The sequence below is a fragment of the Pseudorca crassidens genome, chromosome 8, assembly GCF_039906515.1.
Source record: "Pseudorca crassidens isolate mPseCra1 chromosome 8, mPseCra1.hap1, whole genome shotgun sequence".
NCBI classification, from domain to species: Eukaryota; Metazoa; Chordata; class Mammalia; order Artiodactyla; family Delphinidae; genus Pseudorca; species Pseudorca crassidens.
The window spans coordinates 79,278,921-79,306,444 of NC_090303.1; the positions used below are offsets into that span (position 1 = coordinate 79,278,921).

A 27,524-nucleotide genomic window follows, 5' to 3' on the forward strand; every position below is an offset into this window, starting at 1 on the left:
GTGTTTTCCACTGTATGTCTCAGGACATCTGGATAGAAAGAAGTAGTACACAAAGACAGAACGAGTTTGGCAAGCAACTAACTGTGAGAGATGCCGAGCTAAACAAAGCTAAGTGCTGTGTGTGTGTGAGGACTAGTAAAAGCCTGTAATAGGCCTGGGAAATGAAACGCTGAGGAGTGAAGACAGGAGGGGGGAGAATAGTGCAGGCAGCGTCTCCAAAATTACAGACTCTCTCTCACTGAAGACCATGTAGGAGTCACGCTCTCCAGCACACACTCTGGGAAGTTAGCTGGACTAGATGACTGCTGATGAGTCTTTAAGCACTACAACCATATAACTTGGATTTTGCATTCTGTTCAGAATTAACTAATATCCTAATCATCATGAAAAATATCCTCTTCAGGGACTTCCCTGGTGGTCCAGTGGGTAAGACTCCGCGCTTCTCCGTGAACCCAGGGGCCCTGGGTTCGATCCCTGGTCAGGGAACTAGGTCCCACATGCATGCTGCAACTAAGAAGCCTGCATGCTGCAACTAAAAAAAAAAAAAAAAAATCCCGCATGTTGCAACTAAGACCCTGCACAGCCAAAATAAATAAGCAAACAAATAAATAAGTATTTTTTAAAAATCCTCTTCACTTCTGACACTGCTTTACTTAGAATCTATAAACATTTATATTTGAAAACAAAAAGTTTTCTGTAAAATTTGGATCATAATCGCCATGGATTATGTTTGATTCCAGAAAGGTCTCTTTTTCTGTAACGTTATTCTCTGGTCTTAGTTAATGAGGACATTTTGGAGGGCTCTGAAAATTTAGAAAACAAACTGTCTATGTCCATCTTTAAATTATCTTCATGTGAATTATTTGTAAAGGTATTTGAATTCCTCCTGACACTCGGCATTCTGCAACAGCCTTGTTTTACCTAAACTGTATCACTTGAACTTCACTTTTGTGCTTTGTGACCAATCTTACCTGCCATCAAGGAGGACTGTGAATTCTGGGTCAAAATTTGGACTGAGCTGTGAGATCCCCTTGCTGTCCTGCCAGCTCTGACCTGTACCTTGGCCTCAGCGTCTCAGTCCCTGTTCCTTTGAGCTTAAGTGGTTGCTTTGATAAGCTGCCCAATACTCCAGGCTGAGGACGCAGCTTTGCTCTTGTTCTTGCGAATCTTTCTCTGACACCCTGCTCTTGAATTCTAGACTTATTAGTTGGTCACAGACATTTCCAAGACAGCTCATATCTGGAACATTTCTGTGCTGAGACCCTTTGATACTTCTCTTGTGTTTTTTTTGGACACCAAGTGCTCCTTTGTACCAATACTCTGAGTTCTTGCTGCTCCCCTCGTTGTGTGTTGGCTGTCTTACCCCATCAGTCCCACATATCTTACAATTCCATCCATTTCCAACAATTTAAATTCATTTAGTTCTCACCTCTCATGTTTCCAATTTCTTCCCATCCCTCAGAGTTCAACTATCACTTTCTCAGAGAAGCCCTCCCTGACATCCCTAATGAGGTCATACGCCCTTCTTACATGTATTTGGTGAGATGTGGACATTCCTTCCACAGCCCTGCCATGGTGTATGGCATGGCACATTGGATGAATGTCTATTTCCAACACAACACATTAAGGTCTGTGAGGGTAAGGACCACATACATCAGTTACCACTCACCACCCTGTCTCAGCACTGTGACTTTATACAGCAGATATTCCATAAGCGTTTTTGGAATGACTGAATGGCTATTTCTAGTCTTGTCATTAGGAATGATTATAAGAACATAATGAAGAAAGTAAATCTTCAGCAAAAATTTATATAATATGTACAAGTGTAAAAAAAAAAGCCTTAGACAGACTTTGGATTTTCCATAAAGTTGGTATTTTCATATTTATCTAATCAAGAGTATTCAAGGTTTTAGCAGCAGAATTTTATCCTGATATTTAACTTAATATAGAAGCTCAGAACACAGAGGAAAGAAGAAGTGGCTGCTGGGAAAGGAGGACCGAGGTGCAGGAGTCCAGTTCGCCTACAAGCCCATCAGTCACGAAAGGGACTCCCAGGGTTTCTGGCAAGACAGTTTGAACCACAGCTGGAGATGGCCCCAAGGTCACAGTATCACAGGGGCCTTTAAGTTAAAATGCAACAGAATATATTCTATGTCTAAAGATTTCTAACTCCCTCATATATATATATATATATATATATATATATATAAATAAAATGTATGTATATATATATATTTTATCTTTCATGATATACAAACATGGTTGGAGTTTTTGAGAAGGCCCAATAATTTAGTACCTCTTTTCTTTGCCTGAGTTCCGAGCTAACTGGCTAAAGACAAAGAGTTGTTAACAAGGGTTAAAAGATCTCCTTATTAGTGATAACAATAATACTGAAGAATGTGGCTTATTTCTGTAAGAAGTGGGCTCCCTTATGAGGTTCAGTATTATTATCAGACATACTTTCCCCACTCCAGTGACAGACAGCGCTGGTCAGGCCACGCCTGTCCATGTGGAGATCCCGCCCCTGACAAACTCACACAGGAGGCAGCAGCAAGCAGTTGCTTGAACAGGTGTTCCAGGGACAAATGGAGTGGAAAGGGCTGATCTACGCATGCCCAGTCCCTGCTCTCAAGCTAACTAATCAGATGCGCCAAAAAAAGAAAAAGAAAAAAAAGGGGGTAGAGAGAAGCCAGGAGTATTACTGTCACGGATATTCCTCCACATGGAAGCAAATACTGGGGCACAGAATAAGAGCTTTTTCCAAATAGAGATGAAAGAGTGAAAATATGAGAGACAGAGACAGAGAGAAGAATGACAGAGAAAGAGAGAGTGAGAGGGAAAACAAATGAATGATTTTCTTAAGTCTCTTTAACTTCTAACTGCTATGTGCCTGGTATGACCTTCACTATTTTTCACCTGTAAAATAGAAATAGCAATATTTGTTCTGATTATAACAGATAGTGTCATTACAAAAATCTAGTTAAATGATGTGTAAAGGAGCCTTTGAAATTATAAAGCATAATGTAAATGAAGGCATTATCATCATCTTTATGATATTAGTAGTAGCAGTATATACTGAAAACTATTTCAATCTAACTTTTTAAAGGACTCTTTGGAAAAGGTTGGGGAGAGTGGCAATGAATTCTTCAACTTTTCCCATTTACGAAAAAAAGACTTTTGAAGAGTGGCACAAAAATTTAAGTATACATTTTCCTACAATGAAGTATAACTATAATATCACACAAGTTACAACAAAACACCTAGTTCTTTTCATTCATCAGATAAAAGCAATATTTCTATAGAGTGCATGTATTATCCTTCCCAGCTACTGAATTCCTTAGGTTCTTAAGAAATTGCTACTTAACCACCTACTAAAAAACTCTAGACTGCTATGAAAAAGTACACTTCGATGTTCAGTTTCTCTCTCACACGCATCTATTTATTTGGAGGAGAATGAATAACAAAATAAAGGTAACAGTAATAAGAGGGCTATGTACAATCAGGTTGGGATTCATTGGGCTACACTTGTAAAATGTTTCTCCTTTAACTTAAAGCTTAAGAATTGCACTTACTTGCTTATTAAACTATAGACACAATGCTTCTGCCTATGAATGCAGGATACAAAGAAAAATGAAATCAAGATAGTCAATCGAGGGCTTCCCTGGTGGCGCAGTGGTTGAGAATCTGCCTGCTAATGCAGCGGACACGGGTTCGAGCCCTGGTCTGCGAGGGTCCCACATGCCGCGGAGCAACTAGGCCTGTGAGCCACAACTACTGAGCCTGCGCGTCTGGAGCCTGTGCTCCGCAACAAGAGAGGCAGTGATAGTGAGAGGCCCGCGCACCACGATGAAGAGTGGCCCCCGCTTGCCACAACTAGAGAAAGCCCTCGCACAGAAACAAAGATGCAACACAGCAAAAATAAATTAATTAATTAATAAATTCCTATCCCCAACATCTTCAAAACAAAAAAAGATAGTCAATAGAAAAAAAAAAACCTTTGACATTTAATGAAACATATTCAGAATTTCAAGTCTCAGATATTTTTGGTTAAAACTGACATTAGTGACATCTTTGATTATTCATATAGTGCTAAACATTAAAGTTTTTCTGTATTAATGTGATAAAATGTCTTGACAAGTTTAATATGTCCAAAATGAACTACCACTTCACCTAACATTTTCTTACATTGTTTAAAAAAAGAAAACGTCTTGAAGATTACTTAATACTACTTAAATAATGCCACCTTTATTATCAAGTTCTCCATTCAGTAGATAAAAACACTTTGTTTTTTGGGGGGGATGCTTGCACCATCTACTGGAGAAATATATTACTACTTTTGTCAAAGGACAACTTTAACACCATTTCCAAAGATTCTTGTGAGGTACTTCCCTCCAAAATGCAACACTGGAACAAAATCTGGTCCTTTTCTTTGTTGCATGTGTCAGTAGAGGAAATCAGCACGTTTTTCCGTAAAACAACGCAAATATACGTTAGTTCAAGTAAGTCAATATTTCCATCTTAATTTGACAGAGTTATTAATCCACCAGCAAAAGTAATAGATGTGGAAGAGAAAGAAACACAGATGGAGGAAAGGAGATTATACAACCATTTTACTATTTATTTAGAAAGTATACAAACACCTAATTTTAAAATGAATATAAGCAGAGGCTCTCTCCCATTCAGTCATACAGCTAGGGATAAAGACTAGAATGGTCAGATGAATTGGTATAATGTCAAGATTACTTCACAGAAGAGAACTGAAACCATTCTGAAGGTATCTCTGGGTTTTTCTTATTAAATAACCACAACCATAATAATATGGAGTGTAAAAAAATCAGTACACAGAAGACAATGATCTCTAAATAGCTCTTTTCCCCTCTCTCCGTATGAGGTCACCACCTAAAGCAGAAGAATTTAAGATCAGTTCATTTTCAATTAAGAAGGCCGGCTATTTTTTTCCTAGCAAAAGAAATGAGAATCTTGTTTGAAGGTCCATATTTGTTAAGAATCCAAATAATTTTCAATTTATGAGAGGCCCTACCCCTTCCTCTCTATAATTAGAGGAAATAGACCAAAAAAAAAAAAGAAAACCCTCACTGCAGAGACTATAAGACATATCCTGGAGTTGCTGCTCCTTAGTGATAATTGATTTATATTTACTTTGTGCATTTCAGGATGGAAGATATGCTCACCATAAACATTAACAAAGGGTAGGAAATACAATGAATAGTGAAGATAAACTACCATGGCAGTACCTATAAGTCAGAGAGAATCAGACAGATGACCAGAGGTGAATAAATGATCCTTAATCGTCAAATAAAATTAAAATGTACTTATGAACTCTAAAGAGAAATACAGAATTCTAGTAAACATCAAGGCAATTTTAAACAATAAAGTCTGAAATTTAAAAAGGTTTAAATAAGTTAGACTTATTTTGCTAGCATTCAAGTTAACCTTTTCAATCAATCTGAAATTTAAAAAAAGTCAAAAACAAAAACCAACAAAAGTGAGTAAAATGATAGACTATAATATTACATCAGAATATATCCCGTCATAGCACACATCCTATGTTGATATTCTTCGTATCAGGTAACTATTCACAATGCATTTCATCATTGTTTTCTTTATAACAGGTTACATTTCATTTTTTGAGATTTACTGAATTCCAGGCATTGTACTTTGTATTTTACATATATTATCTTGATTAATACTCATTAACGATCCTATTAGGTAGGTATAGTTATTGCTACAAACGACAGGAAACATACAGTTTATAACCAACTTCCAATACTTTCAATACTGTAAAAACTATATATTAAGGACCACCTTTAAGTTTTAATTAGCAACACTCACTGAATATACTTTCTGACTTTGCTACAAGATTCACTTCACAATTGTAGTTAATTGTGAGGGAACAGGCCCCAGCTTCTACTGATATATACATAAAACGCTTCTCTTCACCTAAGGTTTAACCTCTCATATATGGAGAAGGTGGTCTTGAGCTCAGAACAGGAATATCAAGACCGCTCCTTGTACACTGGGTGAGGCACATCCTGTCCTAGTTGCTGGACTGGTTGTGAATGGGAGGGGTTTACTTACTTAAACAGGAGGCCGCTCCCTGGCGCTGGGTGTTAACGTAGGAGTCTTCATTTGGAGAAAAGGCTAAGAGCAAAATAGCAGGGGACCCGCATGAAATGCCATCTAACTCAGGCCAGCTTTTTGGATAGACCCCCTAGTATCCCAGGACAGTAGATAAACAGGTCAGAATCTATAGAATAATGGCAAGCTTTACTGGTAGTTTCTTATATTCTCTGTGATTACTTTCTTATTTGTTCTCCCTTAGCATGAAGACTTTCAAAAGCTCTACCTTATTCTAGCTGACCAAAGAGAAATAGGAAGGGAAGTCTATCATGGGAGAGAACGAGAATGAGATGAGGTCTAGCACAGGACGGAGGAAGGATGTGAGAGAGTATCTCCAGGAGGGGAAAACTCGGTCCCGACCTCACAATCCAGTCACCGTATTTCCAGAAGATTCTCCTACCTGACTCAAATCGTTGGAGGTTTGCAGTTGTTCTTTTAAGGGCAGAGGCATTCTCTCCCAGTAGTTTCCACTAACTCTCAGAGACGAGGAACAAAATTAATTTATTAAAAAGAGAATTAGCATAGTCCCTACACTAATATAACACTTAGATAAGAATTCTGAAACTGTTCTCAGTTGAGCCTCAGTTTTTCTTAACCGTAAATAGAGCTAATGATTGGTTCTTAATTGGTTCTTAAAGGGTTATCATTAGGATCAAATGACCCAATAGGTATAATAGCCCTTATAATAAATATAAAGATACTATTAAGACGTAATACTGTTAGCAGTATTACATTAAAATGTAGGTCATGTCTTGTTACTATCACAAGGAGTTAAATATGAGAAATTCCATTAATTGGCTTATTTATTTACATAATATAAAACAGATGATTAAAACTGGTTTCTTGGGCTTCCCTGGTGGCGCAGTGGTTGAGAGTCCGCCTGCCGATACAGGGGACACGGGTTCGTGCCCTGGTCCGGGAGGATCCCACATGCCGCGGAGCGGCTGGGCCCGTGAGCCATGGCCGCTGAGCCTGCGCGTCCGGAGCCTGTGCTCCGCAACGGGAGAGGCCACAGCAGTGAGAGGCCCGCGTACCGCAAAAAAAAAAAAAAAAAAAAAACTGGTTTCTTTTTGGGAGGGGGGATGAAAGTGACTCATCAACTAACTGTTGTGACTCATATGGACCCAGCTGTATAATCACGAGCAAAAAAATAAATTTAGACTCATTTATTGTTAATGTAGGAGAGAAAACTTTCCCGAGAAACATTTTCACAACATTTCAAGCACATCTGATAAGTTAATTTTTAACCTAATGATTTTTAACAGTTAGAACTTTTTAAAGTATGTCGACATTCACTTATTCTAATCCAGTGCTTCTCAAGTGTTATTAGCAAGCAACGAAATCATGCACAGAGAGCTTGTGAAAACACACACTGTTGGGTCCCACGTCCCGAGTTTCTGATCCACTGCAGCTGGCCTGAGAATCTGTATTTCTAACAAGTTCTCAGGTGAGGCTGATACTCCTGGTCCAGGCAACCCACATTAACCACTGGTTAATCTATACCTATTCTGAAGCTTGAACAAAAACTTCAGCCACCTCGAGTATATGCTTAAAAGGTATTTTACCTAAAAGTATACAATTAGTTAAGGTTTCCTTATAGTAGTATTAGGAACAATTTTTCTAACTGAAATAAACCTAACAAAATAACATTTTTCCCTTTTACTTCTTAAATTTGATCATAGTGCCCCCAAGTGCATGAAAATGTTACTAACGGGAAAGGAAAACAATTCTCACTGGGAGGGAGTTAGGTAAATTTATCTTTGTATTTGCCAGGATACATTCAGGACAGGTTAACGGAATAAATACTCACACATACTTTGGAAAGGCTTACCACTCTTTCCCTCAGTGTTTTATTTATAAAACTCTAATGTTGGGTCAGGTAATCCCCAGATCTCTTTTAGTGCTTAAATTCTATGCTGGCATGAAGTAAGCACAAAAACCTATTTAGAATCAAGTAGAATATAAAGAAGTAACAGAGAAACCAGTATTATTCTATGCTCTTTATTCTCACCATCACATAGCTCCTCAAAGCTGTGATGGGATTGCAATAAGCATTCATTTAGGGTTTAGAAAGAAAATATCTGTACTTAAATGATCGAATATAATGCAAGGTGGTTAAATGGGCTCTGGCTAAACACTTGCCTCCCCAGTGCGGCTACTTGTGCCACAACCCTGGAGGAATTGTTAGGAAGAAAATCAATCTTTCTTCCTAGGCGTAATTAACAGTATCTTTACAGTACACTCCATAGCAATTTGTATATCATTTTGTAGCACTCTAATTCATTTAAAAACTTATCAGCTGAATTACATATATTCTTTTACTTCAACGGGCATATGCGGAATCAATAAATTAAAGGACCTTAGTCAATGCCACGAAAGGGATACTGTGGATGGGTTAAAATTATTTCTAACATAAAACACTGGTGAAGAGGCTTGGGGCTTAAAGGCTTGATACTGACTAAATGTTTTTCTTAATTTTCTTACATGCATGTATCTCTCTGCCTACCTTCCTCCCACCTATTAGCATTTATTTATATACATGTGTATCTCCACCTCTTCGTCATTTTTCATCATTCTCTTAATTTCAGAAAAGTGACATCTATTTCAAATGTATATCCACAGTCTCACATTTTCATAAACCGCTCACATAAACTCATTCTGCCTAATAGAAGGACAGAAATTCAAAGGGTTCCGAGGCACACAGGCTTCGGTGGCACTGGTACATGCTGTGAGGGGGGCTAATGCATACATTTACCTCTTCGCATTTCCCCTGGCTTCCTTAGGCCCGTGTATTTCTCGTACAAAATACCCTGAAAAGTCTCATGTTATTTCATGGCAATTAACAAACTGTTAACATGTCATGTTAATAAAAAAAGCAATTGACCTAAGTAGAAGGGCTAATTAAATGGAGTAAGATAATTAAACGATTCTCAATATGTAATCAAAAATTATGGCTGGAAGTGTTTCACAATGTTGTCTTTTTGTTTTCAAGTATCTGCCTATCTGCAAAATTCTAATCATTGTATCCATATGCAGAAAAGATCCAGTGCAGATGTTAATTTGTTGCATGATAGAAATCAGGTGTTCAATTACAAATAATGGGGTGTATGAGAGAACGTCCAAGACTTCCATTTAGCTGAACACACGCATCTCAACCGGCAAGTGATTGCAAAGCATTCATACTGGAATTAGCTACTAACATGCACCCAAGGCACATCACATTCAACTCCTTTATTATCTTCATTATATAATATTCACATCTCCAGCCCTGTGTGTTACTTTGCTACCGATTTAGGAGTTTGAATATTTGGTGATCTAAATTCTATTTATTGTATCTGAATTCTTTTAAAGGGATGTTTTGATTTTTATCTAAACTCTAGAGCACTTTAACATGAGCAATTTTGTTTCCTAATATTACATTTTAAACAATCAAAACCATCTGCTTTTGTACTAAGGTAAATTCCTTGAACTAAGAATATTCGAAGTTTTTAACATGTAAAGCCTATTTCAACAAAGCCTTCTCAACATGGTATCTAAATGTATTTTAGCAAGGTAACCACATAGAGGGGCCAAATATATTCACTTGGCTAAAAGATTTGCTTTTTTGAATATAATTTACAACAAAGACACAGGCTTAAAATTTACTTATTAAGATATTCACCATGCCAAGCTTGTAGACTGACACAATTCTGAGAGTATGAATAAATACCAGACTGATGCTGAATTATGTCCTAAATCAAGACCCTAATATTGAGAGTTTGCAAATTAGTTATTCAATAACTGGCAGGGCCATACCTCTAAAACCTTAATGTCAGATAATCACAGAGGAGACAACGAAAAAGATCATCTGATTAGATGGCAGAATAACAGCAGTGTACATCAATGGGGACTTCATTATTTTAAAAGAACATATGAAGGAGGTTTAAAAAAAGGAAAGTGCATTAACTTTTCATTCCTTTCATTCTCTTAAAATCACTTTCAGAATATGTGACTGTCTAAGGTTCCTTACTCATTAAGAAAATAAACAAATGCTATTTCTGAGTATGTGGCAACTAGCAAAGCCTCAACAATTATTCAAAGGTAAGAATAGTGAGGGATACTTCCTGTAACCAAGAGATCCAACACGGTGACCTGATGGGCCAAATGGGGCTGCAGATATGCTCTGAAAGCCCAGCATCACAAAAAGCGATTCTGAATTTTCTTTTTATAGGGCATGTTATCTTGATTCCACTAAACCTGACTATTCTACTCTTCCTGACCTTAAAACTTAATCATTTCACACTTTCGTTTGGCTTGCCTGGCCTATGGTGCCATTTGAGTTTTGTGAACACCTGGTTATCACTTGAGAAAAGTGTTCTATATTCTTAGGGAATGTTGTCTGGTGGTTTAGAGAACAAGCTCTGGAATGAGACAAAATTGGGTTTAAATCATGGTCACTTACTAGTTATAAGACTTTGGTCAAATTCCTTAACCTCTTTATGCCTCAGTAATCTCTGTAAATTGATATAATAGTGATGTCAATCATATTATACAAATGATACACAAATACATAAGTTATATAAACATATCAGAGTTGCAAGAAATAAGAATACATCATAAAAATATAATCAACTAAGAATACATTTATATTCAAATAAGGTTTTTTTAATTTAATTTTTTAAGAAGAGTTTTAGGCTCACAGAAAAAATTAAAAGGTAGGTATGGAAATTTCCTTAGACTCTCTAGCTCGATACAAGCAAATTCTTCCCAATACTGACATTTTACACCAGAGTGGTATATTTGTTACAACTGATGACCCTATATTGACACATCACAATCACCCAAAGTCCATAGTTTAGGACATGGTTCACTCTTGGTATTGTTCATTATATGTATTTGGACAAGTGTGTAATGATACATATATACCAATCATTAGAGCATCATGCAGAGTATTTTCACTGCCCTAAAATCCTCTGTGTTCTGCCTATTTGTGCATTCCCTACCTCCACCTCTTGGCAACCACTGATCTTTTTACTGTCTCCATAATATTGCCTTTCCAACAATGTCATATAGTTGGAATCATACAGCATGTAGCCTTTTCAGATTGCCTTCTTTCACTTAAGTTTACTTAAGGTTCCTCCATGTCTTTTCATAGTTTGATATTTCTTTTTAGCACAGAATAATATTCTGTTGCTGGATGTACCACTATTTATTCACTCTGCTACTGAAGGACATATTGGTTGCCTCCAAGTTTTGGTAATTATGAATAAAGCTGCTATAAACATCCATGTCCAGCTTTTGTGTGGACATAGTTTTCAACTTCTTTGGGTAAATACCAAGGAGCATGATTGCTGGATCATATGCTATGAATATATTTATTTTTGTGAGAAATTGCTAAACTGTGTTCCAAAGTAACTGTACGATTTTGCATGCCCAACAGTAATGAATGAGAGTCCCTATTGCTCCACATCCTTCCAGCATTTGGTTTTGCCAGTGTTCCAGAATTTGGCCATTCTAGTTGGTATGTTGTAAGATAAGTTTTTAACAAACTTCCAATGACAGAAAATCTCTCTTATACAAGTTATTTTAATAAAAAGGAAAAAGAAAAGAATTGAGAAAAAAAACTGCCCAAGAGGTTTAAAGAGATTAACTTTGATTCCCCAAATTAAAACTAAATGAAAACATTAAAAGAAAAAAAGTGTAGGCCAATTTCACCTATAAACAGAGATGAGAAACTTGGCAATGGAGATGAATATATGAATTACAGAAGAGAAGTCCAACTAGTTAAAAAGCAAATGGAAATTTACTCAAACTCATTAGCAGTCAGATAAACTGATGAGAATATTTAAATTTCATTTAATTTTAAATAGTTTCAATAATAAAACATGTGCTCCATGAACGTAAGGATGGTTGAACATCAGAAGACCTACCAATGAAAATCACTATATTGATGACTTAATGGAGAAACATAATATTACTACCTTAATAGACACACAGAAAGCATTTGATAAAGGTGAACAATTTATGGTTTGATAAACAATTTAGTAAAGCTGTATATCAAGAACATAAAGCAATCATCGTGCTTAATAAAAGAAATTTTAGATATTGCGATGGTTAATTTATGTCAATTTGCGCCACGGGGTGCCTAGATATTTGGTCAAACGTTATTTTAGGTGTTTTTGTGAGGATATTTTTGGATGACAGTAACATTTAAATCAGTAGGCTGAATAAAGCAGACTGCCCTCCCTAATGTGGGTGGACCTCATCCAATTAGTTGAAGACCTAGCTAGAACAAAAAGCTGACCCTCCCCTGAGTAAGAGACAATTCTCCTGTCTGACAGCCTTCAAACTGGAACACTGGCAATTCCTGTCTGAAACCTTCCAAACTGGGACACTGGCTCTTCCTGGTTCTACAGCAGCTTCTGGTCTTTGGACTAGAACTGGACCACTGGCTCTGTAGGTTTTGGAATTGCCAGCTTCCATAATCACAACAGCCAACTCCTTATGATAAGTCTCTTAGTGCACACACACATGCGTGTATGCGTGTGTGCGTCCTACCGGTTCTTTTTCTCTGGAGAATCATAATACAGATTTAGTTATTCTAAAACTGAGAAAAGGCAAGCTTGCCTGCTGTCATTTCTAAATAACATAGCATTCAAGGCCTAGGCCCATTGTATAAGACAAGAAAAAGAGAGAGTAAAGACAGCAGATTAAGAGGAAAAAACTGCCATTATTTGCAGGTGACACATCACCTACAGAAAAACTACAACAAAATAAATTGTTAGAATAAGAGAATTGATCAAGTCAGCTTACTACAATCAGTACTATGCTTCTATCCCACAAAAGTAAAGGTGGAAGGATGGGTTGCCTTCCCAACAAAGTTAGAGGCCTTTCTTATTACAACATTCCAAAAGGGAGCTCTATGTGGGTTAAAGACATAAAAGTATAAGATAAATCTTTAAACCTAAAAGAAGAAAATAAAAGGGATTATTTCTGTGACTTAGGGGTAAAAGATACTTTTAAAATGACTCCAAAAGCACAAATACACAGAAAGAAAATTGATGAATTTGACTACCAAGCATTTCTGTTCAACAAGGTTATCCGTCAGATAACAGATCAAGAGGGTATCTGTAACAGCTAAAACCAACAAAAGTATGTGTATGTCTGATTCTTGGTTATGTATGGGGGAGAAATTCTGACATAGGCCTACAAGTGGACATGAACAAGGACAATCAAGGGGGCACTGTGTATGGTGATGGACTGGAGAAGACAGTTCGGGTAGGTGGTCATCATAAGAGGACTGCATAGGTAAAATATGATAAATACTATGGAATGTACATAATATCAAGAAGCAGTGACCTAGAATAATGTAAGCATAATTATGTACATAGGTCTTAAATACTTAATGTTTAATGAAAACATAAGAAGTTGAGTATCTTTAGCACAAAATATATAAACTTAAAAGACATACACATACAAAACATATTCTATAAGGTTACCTAACATTCAAAGATACACTCTCCAATACAGGATGGACACCTATGCAGGTAGGAGCAGAGTAAGAGATGGGACAAGGGATGAAAGGACTAAAAAGTAAAACAGAGGAAGAGCTGGTGACAGTGTGCCATGAAATGAGGAATATGAGTATGTGAATTTCTGTGCCTCAAATTCTAGAGAAACATGTAATTGTTTAAACTCTTCTCAAGTACACGTCCTTTTAGGTGAATTTATTTTAACCAGAAGTTTTTGAGATATAATCTAGAATTTTAAGAGTCCATTGAATATGACTACATTTATAAGTTGCCGTGGAGTGTTAAGAGAACATGTAATTCATATAATATTGACATCATTATTTATTAAAGAAGATTTTTCCCAAGTGGCGAAAAATGCTGAAACAAAAAAATGAAAAAAAATCAATACTCAAGGAAGCTGAAAACAATTTAGGTACTCAGTGTTATAAAAATTTTAAAAACATACTAAGTTTTAAAGTATTCTAAACTCTATCTGTTCAAGTTCCATAATCAATCCAATAAAAAATTAACTTGTACCAAATTAAAGTAACATTTAAAATTTTATGACTGTTAACCTTTCCCAACCACAGATCACTTTAACAAAGTCTGCTGTGGGTATGCTCTTGAATTTGGAAGTAAATTTATACCTCAGCTCTTACAGATATTCAAACTAATTATTTCAGAATGAATGTAGAATGACACTTTAATTAGTAATGCATCTCCTGGCAATTTAGATTCTCTTGCTTCTCTCAGTAATTAAAATGGCAAGGCATACTATTAAGGTCCCATGATTCTTCATACCTCTTCCTGACAATTACCACAAGAAACACTAAAGGCAAGATCACAGCTATAATCCATTCACTGAATATTCGGTAGCAGGATAAACACTTTCTCCTCCTTGCCTAGTAATTTTTCATTTCACTTATTACCCTTCAATCATTAATGCAACTTGTGCTCTGTCTCACAAAGTTCAACTTTTCATTTTACATAACCTATTAAAACCAACTGATCTTGTAGGAATGCAAGTAGTAGGGATAATTTTAATTAAGAAATAATTTTTAACACATTTATTCATGATATGACTTTAACAGTCAGAACATTAAATACATAGAGTGGTTGATGTTGGCAGAAAATAACAGTGGTGGAATATGAGACATCAAAAATTACCGTAGGCCAAAAAGAAAAAAACCAAAATTACTGTAGGGACTTCCCTGGTGGTCCAGTGGTAAAGGATCCGCCTTCCAATGCAGGGGACGTGGGTTCGATCCCTGGCCGGGGAACTAAGATCCCACATGCTGCGGGGCAACTAAGCCCACGTGCCACAAACTACAGAGCCTGTGCCACAACAAGAGAAGAGAAAACCCGTACGCCACAACTAGAGAGAAGCCCGCATACCACAGCGAAGAGCCCGCGTGCTTCAAAGAGTGCCCTAAGGAAGATCCTGCGTACCACAGCGAAGACCTGATGCAGCCAATTAAATAAATATTAAAATAAATTACTGTACATTGAATATATTAACATAACAAAGATACATGCACAAAATTGCTGATACGGCTGGTGGGATCAGAGAATAAAGAGAAGCACTTTTTTTTTTTTTTTGCGGTACGCGGGCCTCTCACTGTTGTGGCCTCTCCCGTTGCGGAGCACAGGCTCCGGATGCGCAGGCTCAGCGGCCATGGCTCACGGGCCCAGCCGCTCCGCGGCATGTGGGATCTTCCCGGACCGGGGCACGAACCCGCGTCCCCTGCATCGGCAGGCGGACTCTCAACCACTGCGCCACCAGGGAAGCCGGAGAAGCACTTTTATTTTTAACTTTTAAATACTTAAGATTCTTTTTCTCTCTCCAGTTCCTTTATTTTTTAAAAAAATTTTATTGAAGTATGGTTGATTTACAATGCTGTGTTTATACCTAAGATTTTTTTAAAAAGTTGTTATTACGAAGTGACTTCTATGTTGATTCTCTTATAATTCCAGTTTTTTATATTAAATATATATTATTACAGTAATAGGAAAATCTCAGTCACAGGAATTATTTTTATATAATACTGTATCATAAAATTAAAACACGGCATTCACATGTGTGAAACTTCTGAAAATTGTAAAGCACTATAAAATTTAAAGAATCTTTAAGAACAAACATGGCACTTATTTGTAAATCATAGTTTGAATTAATTATTGTTTCCTGAGAACAGCTAAAATGTACTGAACATTTATGTGCCAGGCACTTTAGTGATACTAACTCATTTAACCCTCACAGCAACCCTGTGAAATAGGTGATTACTATTCCACTTTACAAGTGAAGAACTGAGGCACAAGGCGGTTAAGAAATTTACACCAGGAGTACACAGTGATGGGGCTACAGCCAGGTTGTACACTCCCAGCCACTGCAACAAAGTTGTACTGCTATGGTATTACATTGTCCTTTAGTAGTTTTCATTATGCCTTAAAACATTTCATCAATTATTCACATCTTTCACTACAAACACACCTAACACTATCACTCTCTCAGATATACTTAGTCAATCTGATGGTTAAACCTTTCTATAAATTTATTCATTTTATCAAAATGGACATCTGAGTGATTTCCAGCAGTTCCCTCAAAACCAGGGCCATGGAGATGAAGCGATGAGGGTTAGCTGAGTTTCTGCTCAAGAGGAAGTTAGATTAACAAACGACCTTTCTTGGTACATCTGTACTAGTGTGAGAAAATGTGTAAGCTAGTATCAGACTGGCAGGGTTTGTTGATAAAAAAGTGGAAATAATAAGGTTGTGTTAGTAAAAGCATGTTCAGTGTATACAAACTGATCGATTTGGTTGAAGCTGGGGGTTTGTGTTGGGTATGGAAAGGAGAAAAAGTTGTAAAGACTAGATGGGGACAGGTTTTTGAAGAATTTGAATGCTAGGCTAAAAAATGTAACTCTAATCCTACAGACAATGGGGAAGCACAAGAAGTTTTTTAGTAGACACATTAAATAGTATTCCTAAATTCCTGACTGCGTTGGAAAACAGGTGAAACAGGAAAATCAGTACAAAAGTCACTGAACAGCTTTTTGGGTTGTTTTTGTTGTTGCTGTTAGAATAGAGATTGAATTGGGGTTGGCAGAACGAATGGATTTATCTGTGGGAAAGACTATAGAGAGAGAGGTATTAACTACAATGGGTGAAGAGGAAGTGGTTAAAGACAAATGTAAAGATCAGTCTAACTGGCAGAAAGGATAAGGCTCCAAATTTCACAAAGCTGGAAAGAGCTGACATTCAAATTTTCTCTGACTTTTGTTCTATTGCTATGCCCTTCTAATCTACTGTCAAAAGAAATTTAAAAAAATTTTTTCGTAAGTTCTGATACATGAAATAAACAAAGACACTAAAAGATACTCATAGTTTTATAAAGGCAATAAACATTCCTTTTTTAAAATTATGAAAATAAGATGTGCTTTTCCTCTGATTTAATACTAGCGTACTATCCCTTAAGGATATCAATGATTCCAGGATGAATGATTAGAAATGTTAATACTTGCAAACCCTTTGCTCATGCTCATTCATGTCATCAACACTGGTACTAATGAACATTTAAATTGTGGTGATGATTCTTTTTATAATCAGAACACACGTCTATCTGACTAAAACAAGCTCATTTGCTATCTTCCCCACGATCATGGGCTTACAACGATTTTCAGGCATTTCAAACACAGTCTCGATGGGAAACTGTGGCTGTGATGTTACCTCCTGTCACCAATACCCAAACCTGCTAAACTCCAGCTCTGATCATAAAGAGAAGATTAGGAAATATTCCTAATGATCATGTGTTATTTGAAAGAATTACCGAATTAAGTACACTACTAGACACGTTGGGACTACTTCTGAAGAGATTCTTTTTAATCAATTCTGTATTTCTAGACACTACCCTATCGATCACTACTTCCCACCAACACTCATTTTCGTCCCTTTGGACCTCTCTCATATGCCCCTAAGCTATTTTACTCCTCCTTTTGTTTGGGGCTTCCCAATGAGGCCAGCTTTGCTGCAACATACGTTGGTCAAGTTCTTTTAGTACTGTTGCCCTTCTCTGATGCCATGCTTCATTCTTCCTAACTTATGTAATCTTCAGGTGCCTACATTTCTTGATGATTTGGGCCATGTTTGGACCCTTTGAAATCTTTACAAATCTTGGTAGCAATCAGCCCATTCTTTTGCTGGTCCCCTCGATTCCTCTCCCATGTAATGTATCCAAGACCCTTCCTATCTGACCGATGGCCAAAGTGCTGGCTCCTTTTCGGTTTCTCTTCATTCTTCTTCGGCAGTTGTCGGGAAGAATATTTTCATGAAGTATTTTGGAGCTTATGTAAATGGAGTAAAAGTGTTCACCAAACAGAACTGACAGAACAACTCCTGAAATAAATGGGACTACTTCAAATCAGGAGGCGCTGTAGGAGAAAGAAAGTGAGTAACTTATTGATTCCACAGAGATAGTATGAACAAAGCTCAAGCCTAGCTCTTTTTTGCCCTTAATAAGTATGGGTTACGTGATCCGTCATTCTTATATGCGAACCCTGAGGTATAATGCTGCCCACACAAAATGCTGCTAAAGCCTCTGCCTACATTCCAACCACATATCACAGGAAGAGTCTAAATATAAATGTCTGCAGATAATAGATATTAGAAATTTACTTCCTCCATCATAGTTTAGACAAAAAAGCCATTTAAAAAAAGAAAGCATCGCTATAGAGAATAACAAAGTTTTTAGACAAGAATACATTTTTTTTCATAATATAACTTTTAGATTTCATATAGAAATCTGTGGACTAATGAAGTTTCCTGCACTTCACCTGGGGCAATAATGTTCTGAAGCACACTCCAATAAACTTATATTACAGTGGTACCAATTAGACAGCATTATAATTGGAAGTTTATAACCAATATATCCAAACAACCAATCCAAAACCTTGAATACAAAAGATCTGTGAACCTAAGTTGTGCATTCTCCTCTTTCTTTGGAAAAGAAAACATTCATTCATTCAACAAGTATTTATTTAGCTTCTGATAAGTGGTAGGCAATTTTCTAAAAACTGGGTTTAAAAATAGCAGTGAATAAGGCAAGGTACTTATCTTACAGAAACTAGATTTGGTTGGGGAGCTAGTTAACAGCAAATCACCCAAATGGAGATAACATTCTAGATGGTGAGACAGTCTATAAGCAATAGTCACTACCTATAATATCAGGTAATAAGAGTTTTAAGGATTGAAGCAGGTTAAGAGAGCTGGCAGCAAGGAAAGAAGAGCACCGTTCTATACAGGGTGGTCAAGATGAGCCTCACTGCAGAGATGGTATCTGATCTGAAAACTGGCAGAAGTGAGGCGGGGGTGGATGTGGAGTAAGAGTATTCTGTAGTAACATCAGTAAATGCTACAGTCCTCTACCAGGAGCCAGCTAAGAATGTCCAAGATGCAGCTGTAGAACTCTAATCTCAAAGACACCAATCACTCCCAGTGATTATTTTCATAAAATGTCAGCATATATAATTGACTACTCAATTACCTGAATGTCTTGGGTACTATGCTAACTACAAAATAAAAGTCTTTTACTCAATAAGTATTGCATAAGCTATTCAGGCTTACCAATGCCTCCTTAAACAAAGCACATCTACAACACTAATTTAAAAAAACAAAAAAAATACCTGAGATGAAATTAAAACTAACTTATTTGGTATATACAAATTGAGATCAACAACTTATTGAAAAGAGAACAAATTTTAATACCACAAAGAGAAAGATCTGATAGACTGTTTAGACCTATGTCGGTCAAGTAATACTTGTCTAATGATTTAAGGAAATTAAAGCTAGCAATTGCACTAAACCTACAAAAGGCACCACACTAGTTATTTAAGATAATACACTTTGAGAGCACATGCCATTTTTCAAAGAAGTTAGACTGCACTGGACTAAAATAAAGAGAGAAATTCTATCAGATTCTTCTCACTTGCTATGAAATGATCTCCAGGTGTTCTTTCTTAGAACTGGAGCTTATTTCTTAGATAAATCATTCAAGTCAGTTGCTCAGACACAGTTGAAAGCTCTTAGGCAATACAGTTGACCCCTGAACAACGTGGAGACTGGGGTGCTGAACCTCCACTCAGTCAAAAATCCTCCTAGAACTTTGGCTCTCCGTATACACGGCTCCTCCGCATCCTTGGATTCAACCAACCGCTGATGGTGTGGTACTGCAGTATTTACTACTGAAAAACATCCCAGTGTAAGTGGCCATGTACAGTTCAGATCCATGTTGTTCAAGAATCAACTGTATTTTCCTTTTCCTTCCTTTGGACATAGAGTAGACAAAATAAAGTGAGCACCCAAACGTACACACTAAGAGAAACAAACCACCGCCACCACCTACAGCCATAACAGCTGTCAAATAAAAATGTAAATGAAAGCCTAACAATAAGCAGAAGGCCCTAATGGGGGATTAATGGGGATATAACTTTTATACTCTCAAGGAATCAGGGAGGATTTGTGCACTGCTATTTTCCCATCTGTCTTTGAGCATTTTCTTCCAAATAAAGTCAAATGATGTGATGTGATTATAATGTGTATTACAGTTTAAGGAATTATACTTTTTTTAATGTTTATTTTAATGATTGTTACTAGTTAACTGAGAATTTACTATGGAACAGGCACTGTGCTACATGCTTTATCAGTATATCTCATTTCATGCTCAGGACAATCCAACTTCATGGTGGAGAAAAGTGAGGCTATGAGAAGTTAAGACCTGACCAAGTTTGCATAAAAAGTGACAGGACTAGAATTTGAACCCAGGTCTAACTTCAAAGTCTGTGTTCTGTGTCACTCTGCACGTTGCTTCATGTCTATGGAAATGTCCTCAGAGAGAATAATGCGGATTGAAAATCACTTAACTGTTTCCACCCTGCCCAGGAATATAAACACTTCCATCTTTCTTTCCTTAAGGGAATCCTAATTTTAGACGTAAAGAATTAAAAGATTTCAGAGCGGGAAGAAACTTAAAGATCATTTAATGAGTTCAATATGTTGTATAAAGATGAAGAAACCAAGGAGGCACGTGACTGTGGACTCAGTGCTACCTGAAAGCAGAGCTGGCTGGAGCCCAGGTCTCCCAGTCCTGGCCCCCTACTGCCCAGCTGCAGCCCTCCTGAGTGCTGGAGAGGAGTAGAGCAGGGGGTCAGAAGTTGGGGGTGAAATGGAAATGTCTTATTTCTTAAAGTGTTTTTGTCTGTTTCATATTTTAAATATTTCATATTTTTCCTTCTTTTACTAGTATCTCAACTCAAAGATGTACCTGCCTTAGGGTTTTATTAATAGCTAAATATATTATTACTGTGAGCTAGCCAGCCACCCCTGTAAGCACATTATACACGTTAAAATATTGCTCCTCCAGACAATTCTATGAGGTAGGTTCTACCAACATTTTAATTTTGCAGATGAGAAAACTGAGGCAAAGTTATGAAAGTTTTATAACTTGCCCAAGATCTCCTAGCTACTAAGTGATGGAGCCAGAATTTGAAGGCAGGCAGTCTGGCTCCAGAATTTACACTCCTAAATGACACTGTCCCTTTAAGTACTGGAAGGGCAGGACTCCTCCCAGGCTCTCCTGAAGGCATCCTCTCAAAGGTCTCCCTAACAATCAGATTTCTGGTAAAACAAATTTAACTGTTTTTAGTGAAAAGAAAACCTATTTCCTTTTCTTTTTTCAGTTCAATAAACTTCATTCTTTCATCATAAAAGAAGTATGATGACATCACAGAAAATTTGGAAAACAAAAACAATGTCACCCATAGTTGTAGTCTATTTAGTATATCTAGTATATATCCTTTCTGAATTTTCATATGCATTTGTTTAACACCATCAGAGTACAAACAATTCTATATTGTGCATTTTTCAAATTAATCTTATACAACAGAAGCCTGATGTTTCTAAGTCAGTCATGATACTTCCTTTCCTTGCCTTGAGAGGATTCAAATATACCCCCAAATCTGCCACATCCCTCCATGTTGCCCTCGCTTTTACCACTTCTATTCCCCCTGAACCCTTACACCCTCTCTCTGATGACATACTATGGAATGAGTAAAATATGCACCTGGCGAGGTCAGGGAGGAAATGATTCACTGAGTTATAATTTTCCAGGGGTCTAAGGAGCCATTCAAATTTTGTAGCCCACTGTCTCCTTCAGTAATTGATGAAACTGAGGCCAAAAAAGATGCAGTGACTTACCCAAAGTTAGTGACAGAACTGGGGCCAAAATACAAGCATCTTGGCTCTTAAACTAGTGCTTACTCTTCAAACTCTTATAGTACTGTCCTCCATCTATGCCACTATTCAGCTACAAGTACCAGAGAAATGAACTAAAAATAAATATCTTCAAATAACGTACAAATTTTTCTTGACCTTCCACAATGCCCAGGCCTTTAACCAGCCCAAGATTTTTGCTTTATTAACACAGTGTTACTATTTCCAAACTTCTGGATATGCACAAATGCACAAATAAAAAGTACCACTGTGTCAAGTGTATAGTACAAAAATTTTACAGCAAGGCATCAATTAAGAAGAGGAAACCATTCCATTACAATTATGTGCATTAACTGTTTATAAAATTTTATAGTATTCCTAAATAGTTTTCCCGATACCTTCTTGAAAAGTGCTCCAAATTAATTAAGATAACCAATGAATATGGTCTGTGGTTTCTGAAAGATAATAAAGAAAAAAGGAACTCATCTGCTACCCTTAATTATTTGACCTAAAGTACCTTTGTTTAAGATGCCCAAATGAGATACTGAAGGGTGTCTAAAAGCAAGAGAATAGTTATTTGATGCATAAAAAGTAGAAGAAAATAACACAGATTAAGATGTTAGCCTCCTAGAGAAAAATCCTGTGTTGAACAGAAAGCCACAGTTTGAGCTTAAAGTTGCAGACAAACTAATCTGTCACAGGAGAAATCAGAGAAGTTTTGCAAAGGAGTATAACAAGTTAAGACATTTAGCTTAATAATTTTTAAAGCTATGTTTGAAAATGTTTCTAACATTATAATAATTTATTAATCACTAGTTAATTAAAATGAAAACCATAATTCAATGATTTATATTAGTATATATAAAATGACATGAGTATTAAGGTATTTGGAACATTTTTATCATTCTACAATGACTAAATCAACGTTTATAAAGGACCACAGACAGCCCTTCTCTCCTGAAAACTGTATCCAGAAAAAGAATCAATGATTTATTAAGAAACTAGCAAACACTTTGTCAGAAGTTTTGGCACGGCTACAAGGAGTGGGATTTCTATGAAACTGGGGTAAGCCAGATTGAGGTAATAAATTGGGAATGCAGAGATGTCAAAACATGGTTATTTTAGACAAGGACATGTAGAAAAGTCATGCTAAAAGGTCGATTTAAAATGAGGAATCAATTTTCCTTGGAAAAAAAACCCCCGACTTGTTTTTTTTTTGGAAGGTCCAGACCCTCTAAGTAAGCGCCACTTTGCCAAAAATAAGATTTTCCTCCTTTTGGTCTTCAGACTGTCCCCTAAACTACTTGAAGATAATAAACCCTAAGTCATAAACAAAATAATTCAACTTCATTAGAGTGCAGTCATGTCACTTTAGAGCAAATGCCACACTTGAACATTAAGAGTATGACTGAAAGGTTCCGTAGGCATCACACAGCAGACCCTGAATGCCTGGCCGGTCCTCTCTACAGGGAAGCACACGAAACCAATCAAGCAGCCAGCTTGGGGCTTATGCTGTTCTTCCTGCTGGAAGCTCACATGCTGTCTTGCCCCTGCAGCAAGCAATGGGCCCAGGGCCTTTTCTACCTTTATGATGTAAGTTAGGGAGTTTTATATACGATACTCTCAAAGTATTTCAAAACATCTATTCATTCAATAAATGTTCAAACTGCCAAGCATGACTTTACACACAGAGAATTATGAGATTTATATGGTAGTGATTTGGCTAAAATTTTATCTTACTGATTTTAACTGTGAAATAATCCTTCTATAGTTACATACTCATGAAGTTTTCTTTTTCTTTCTTTCTTTTAACTGTAAAAGTAATCAGCTTCATGCAGACTACGTAGATCCCGGTCATAATGCTTCTACATATTTGTGGCAATTGAATTTTCATCTTTCTCCTTTTCAGTTGTAGATTTGTCATAATAGTCATTTGCTTTATTAGCCCCATTTTATTTTGCCTTTCTTTGGGCTGAGAAAATAACATTTGAATTAGGAAAACATGATTTAATAAAAACGACGACGGTAGTTCTGAGATTTAAGTTAATACTGCCTCTCAGCCACTAGGCTATGCTAAAGGACAGTCCATTTGTTCACGAACACTTCTGTCTTCCAGCCACCCAAAAAAGGAAGGAAGATAAATTCTAAAGCTGAATGTGAATTATTTAACCACTTAAAACCTAGCTGGAAATTCATTTAACAGATTTATATAAGAGTTTATGTAATTAGTTTATATGACATACCCCCAAAGAACAAATGAACCCAAATTTTTTATTTTTTTTTTTGCGGTACGCGGGCCTCTCACTGTTGTGGCCTCTCCCGTTGCGGAGCACAGGCTCCGGACGTGCAGGCTCAGCGGCCACGGGTCACGGGCCCAGCCGCTCCACGGCATGTAGGATCTTCCTGGACCGGGGCATGAACCCATGTCCCCTGCATCAGCAGGCGGACTCTCAACCACTGCACCACCAAGGAAGCCTATGAACCCAAATTTTTACTAGCTAGATGTCACATAGTAATGTTTAGTTTGGCTTTGAATGAATGAGTCGTCATTATGCTTATGTTATCCAAATTAAATATCTATTTTCATTTGCATGTAGTCAGTCCTATTAAAAATTTATAATGTATAGTCATGGACTGATTAATTACCAGAAGCATGAGCTTTAGATTGGTTATACTTTTCCTTCTGGTTCAAAAAAAGGTCATTTTAAAATGCAACAATTCGGCTTCAGTAAAATCCATCTGTGAAGCACCACAGAAAAAGATGTATAAGGTTAGGATTGTCATGTGTGTGTCAAGTCATGTTTTCCCATATACATCTAAACACAGGGGTGATATTCAAAATATTTAAAACTGTTACCACACAGGCACTGAGAAACCTAGACAGGTGCTTGTGGTCCCTGCCCATAGTGATAAATTGCTATCATAGCAATGTTGAAATTCTGGTTGATCGTTATTATTACATTCAATAACGGTCTTACATAGCTTTTTTGAATAACTATTAGGAAATATGATATTCTGAATTATGCTCCATAACACACCAACTAGCAGAACAACGTCACAGATATTTTCAATTCTAGAATTTCTTCCTTTTACATACCACAAACTGCAGTTACCCAAGCGTCTGGCAATGCCTGCTCGTATCTGCGTAAAGGCAGGTCACAATAGCTCTCGAGCTTTACAGATTAAATTCAGAGACTATGAGACATTCTCTTTAGTCAGCTCTTTCACCCATAGTCTTGGGCAGAAGTCAACACCAGAACCATTCTGGGGGTCCTAATTTAGTCAAAGGTCGCTGAGACGTGATACAAACCAATTCTCCTTCGTTGCAAAGGAGTGATTAAAAAAAGCAAAAAAAAAAAAAAAAAAAATCAAGTCTTAGAAAGCAGCTAGATTGTACCACTTGCCCTGAAGCATTTTAGAGCAAGAAGATGCCAAGGATTAGAGCAGAGCTTTCTTTCCACGGGAGCTGAAGGCTTCAGAACTTGCTACGTGCCCAACTTCATATTCAATCCTGGTTCTTGGGTCAATCTGAAGGCTCAAAGGGTATTCATCACAGTGCTGCCCATGTGTAAATCAGGGGCCATCTTGGCGTTACAGTGCATAGGTTCCCATTTCTTGCTGTACTATTCATCAAGAGACTGAGTTCAAAAGAGTAGGGAAATAACTACAATGTTTGGAACATAATGTGTTCTTTTTTTTTATCTCCCTCTAGTTTCTACTAGTCTCTAAGCACTTTAGAGCAGTAGTGTTCTCTCTAGTCTTAAAGTACTCTCCAGCCATACCAAAATTGTCATGGTTGGCTAACAGCCCTTCCAGATCTCCTGCCTATGTACAGGCTATGCCATGTGGCTGGTGTCTGGACTGCCCTTCCTCCCCACTGCCCACCTGCTGAATTCATCCCTCAAGCTTCATCTCAAAAGTCAGTTGTCTTGTGAGACTTTCTTTGACTCCAGCTAGAATCAGGTGTTATTTCCACCCGTTCCCATTCCTCTCTTGTAGCGCTTATCACTATTATCATTATTCGTACACAAGCCTGAATCCCTGGCTAGCCAGTTCCTTCAGGCCTGGGATGGTATCTCATTGAGGCTTGCTCTGGTTGGCACAGAGGAAGTGCTCAATCCATGTCTGCTGCATAAATCAACAGTGAGCAGGTAGATGGAAGTGGGAAGAAAGAACTCTCAGTATTAAATCCCAGGAACTCCATCTGCATCATGAGTCATAGTTAGACTCTGCATTACTACATTAAAGACGCCATACTGTGGGATACCTAAATTATTGTTCCCTTTCTAAGAGCCCACCCGCTGAGGTCTTCTTCCCCCAAGTGAGACTAGTTCTGACACTGCATACACTACTGCCCACCCAAACCAAGGAAGCAATATGGTCCTTAGAGTCTCATCCCGGCTCTAGTAGATACATCTGGGCTGCCTCCTGCTCAGAGCCTAACCTGGTTTTCCCTAACAGTCATCTAAAGAATCCTTATCTTGTGGACTTACCAGTTAACTCTGCCACAGTGCTAGTGACTTGGCTCCAAAGCCAGCAGAGATGCCCCTCTGTACAGGCATGCGCACAGACTGTTAGATTTGCTGCTAAACTTGGGAGGAGACACTTTAGCAACTGCTTCTCTCCTTAATAAGAAAAGTCTTCACATTCTTTCCTAGCGGCTAACACCCCTACGCTAGAATTTGGCTGTAGCAAGTCCTAAAGTATTAATCTGAGAAAGACCTGGGTTTTAAAAAACTCATTGAATTGTACTGAAGAGTTCAGACCTGTTTCCTCATCAGCTACAAGGGAAAAAGAATCTCAGAGATCGAAGTTGACTCTGACCCACAGCAATCCCCAGGGGCCAGCCCCTGCACTTCTGGTTATCCACCAACATCAGTTTCCTCCGGTATTGATCTAGTTTCTCACTCACATATTGCAATGAACACTCACGCCCCTCCCGTCAAAACTTGTACAGCCTCCTGGGTTATATCTGAACCACCATTAAACTCTAATGTAGTCTATGTAGGTTTAACTATTTCTGGGGATCTGAATTCTAGGCTTGTTTCAACTACTACTGTATTTTGAAATATATCTTACACGTTATCTCCATACATCACTGTTCTTTATCAATATAAGTGATGTGCAATACCAACACAATCAAGTACCAATAGTGTGTTAGCATGCAATCAGTTATATGAACTAAGTACCCATGTATTCAGCTATAAAGATGTCTACAGATTTAAAAAATTAAGTTAACCTATTAATGTAACTTGGGGGGGGAAACTCCATGGGAATGTCTGATATATTGGCTCTCAGTAAAATGACAAAAGCGATACAATGAAATCCGATAATTCAGGAGAAAACCACCTTCAAGTACACTCACCCACTATGTTTCATGTGTGGTGGTTTATCCATTCGCACTGCCAATTTGATCTTTAAGTCAGAGTCCTGGCTATTTTTTGGAACGATCATTCGGTGCAACTCAGCTGACTTGGAGCTATTAGAAGTTGGGTATAATATCACCTGTAAGGGACAAAAATAACATTTAGGTGAATACAGAACGTCTAAGGAGTAGAACTGAAATCTTTTCTATACATTTTCCTGTTTGAAAAGGTGGTGTCATGCCCAAATGTGTCTAATAAAACCATTTCA

The 27,524-nt window shown here is 37.4% G+C and overlaps 1 protein-coding gene across 23 annotated transcripts in view; it reads right to left on the reverse strand.

The window, feature by feature from the left end:
- Positions 1-27,524, reverse strand: part of CADPS2 (calcium dependent secretion activator 2) — a 483,200-nt gene that overhangs the window by 209,030 nt on the left and 246,646 nt on the right. For all 23 annotated transcript variants that reach the window (XM_067746860.1, XM_067746861.1, XM_067746863.1 and 20 more), the window contains exon 8: positions 27,256-27,395. In XM_067746860.1, the coding sequence (XP_067602961.1) occupies positions 27,256-27,395 (140 nt within the window). The remainder of the gene's footprint in view (positions 1-27,255; positions 27,396-27,524) is intronic.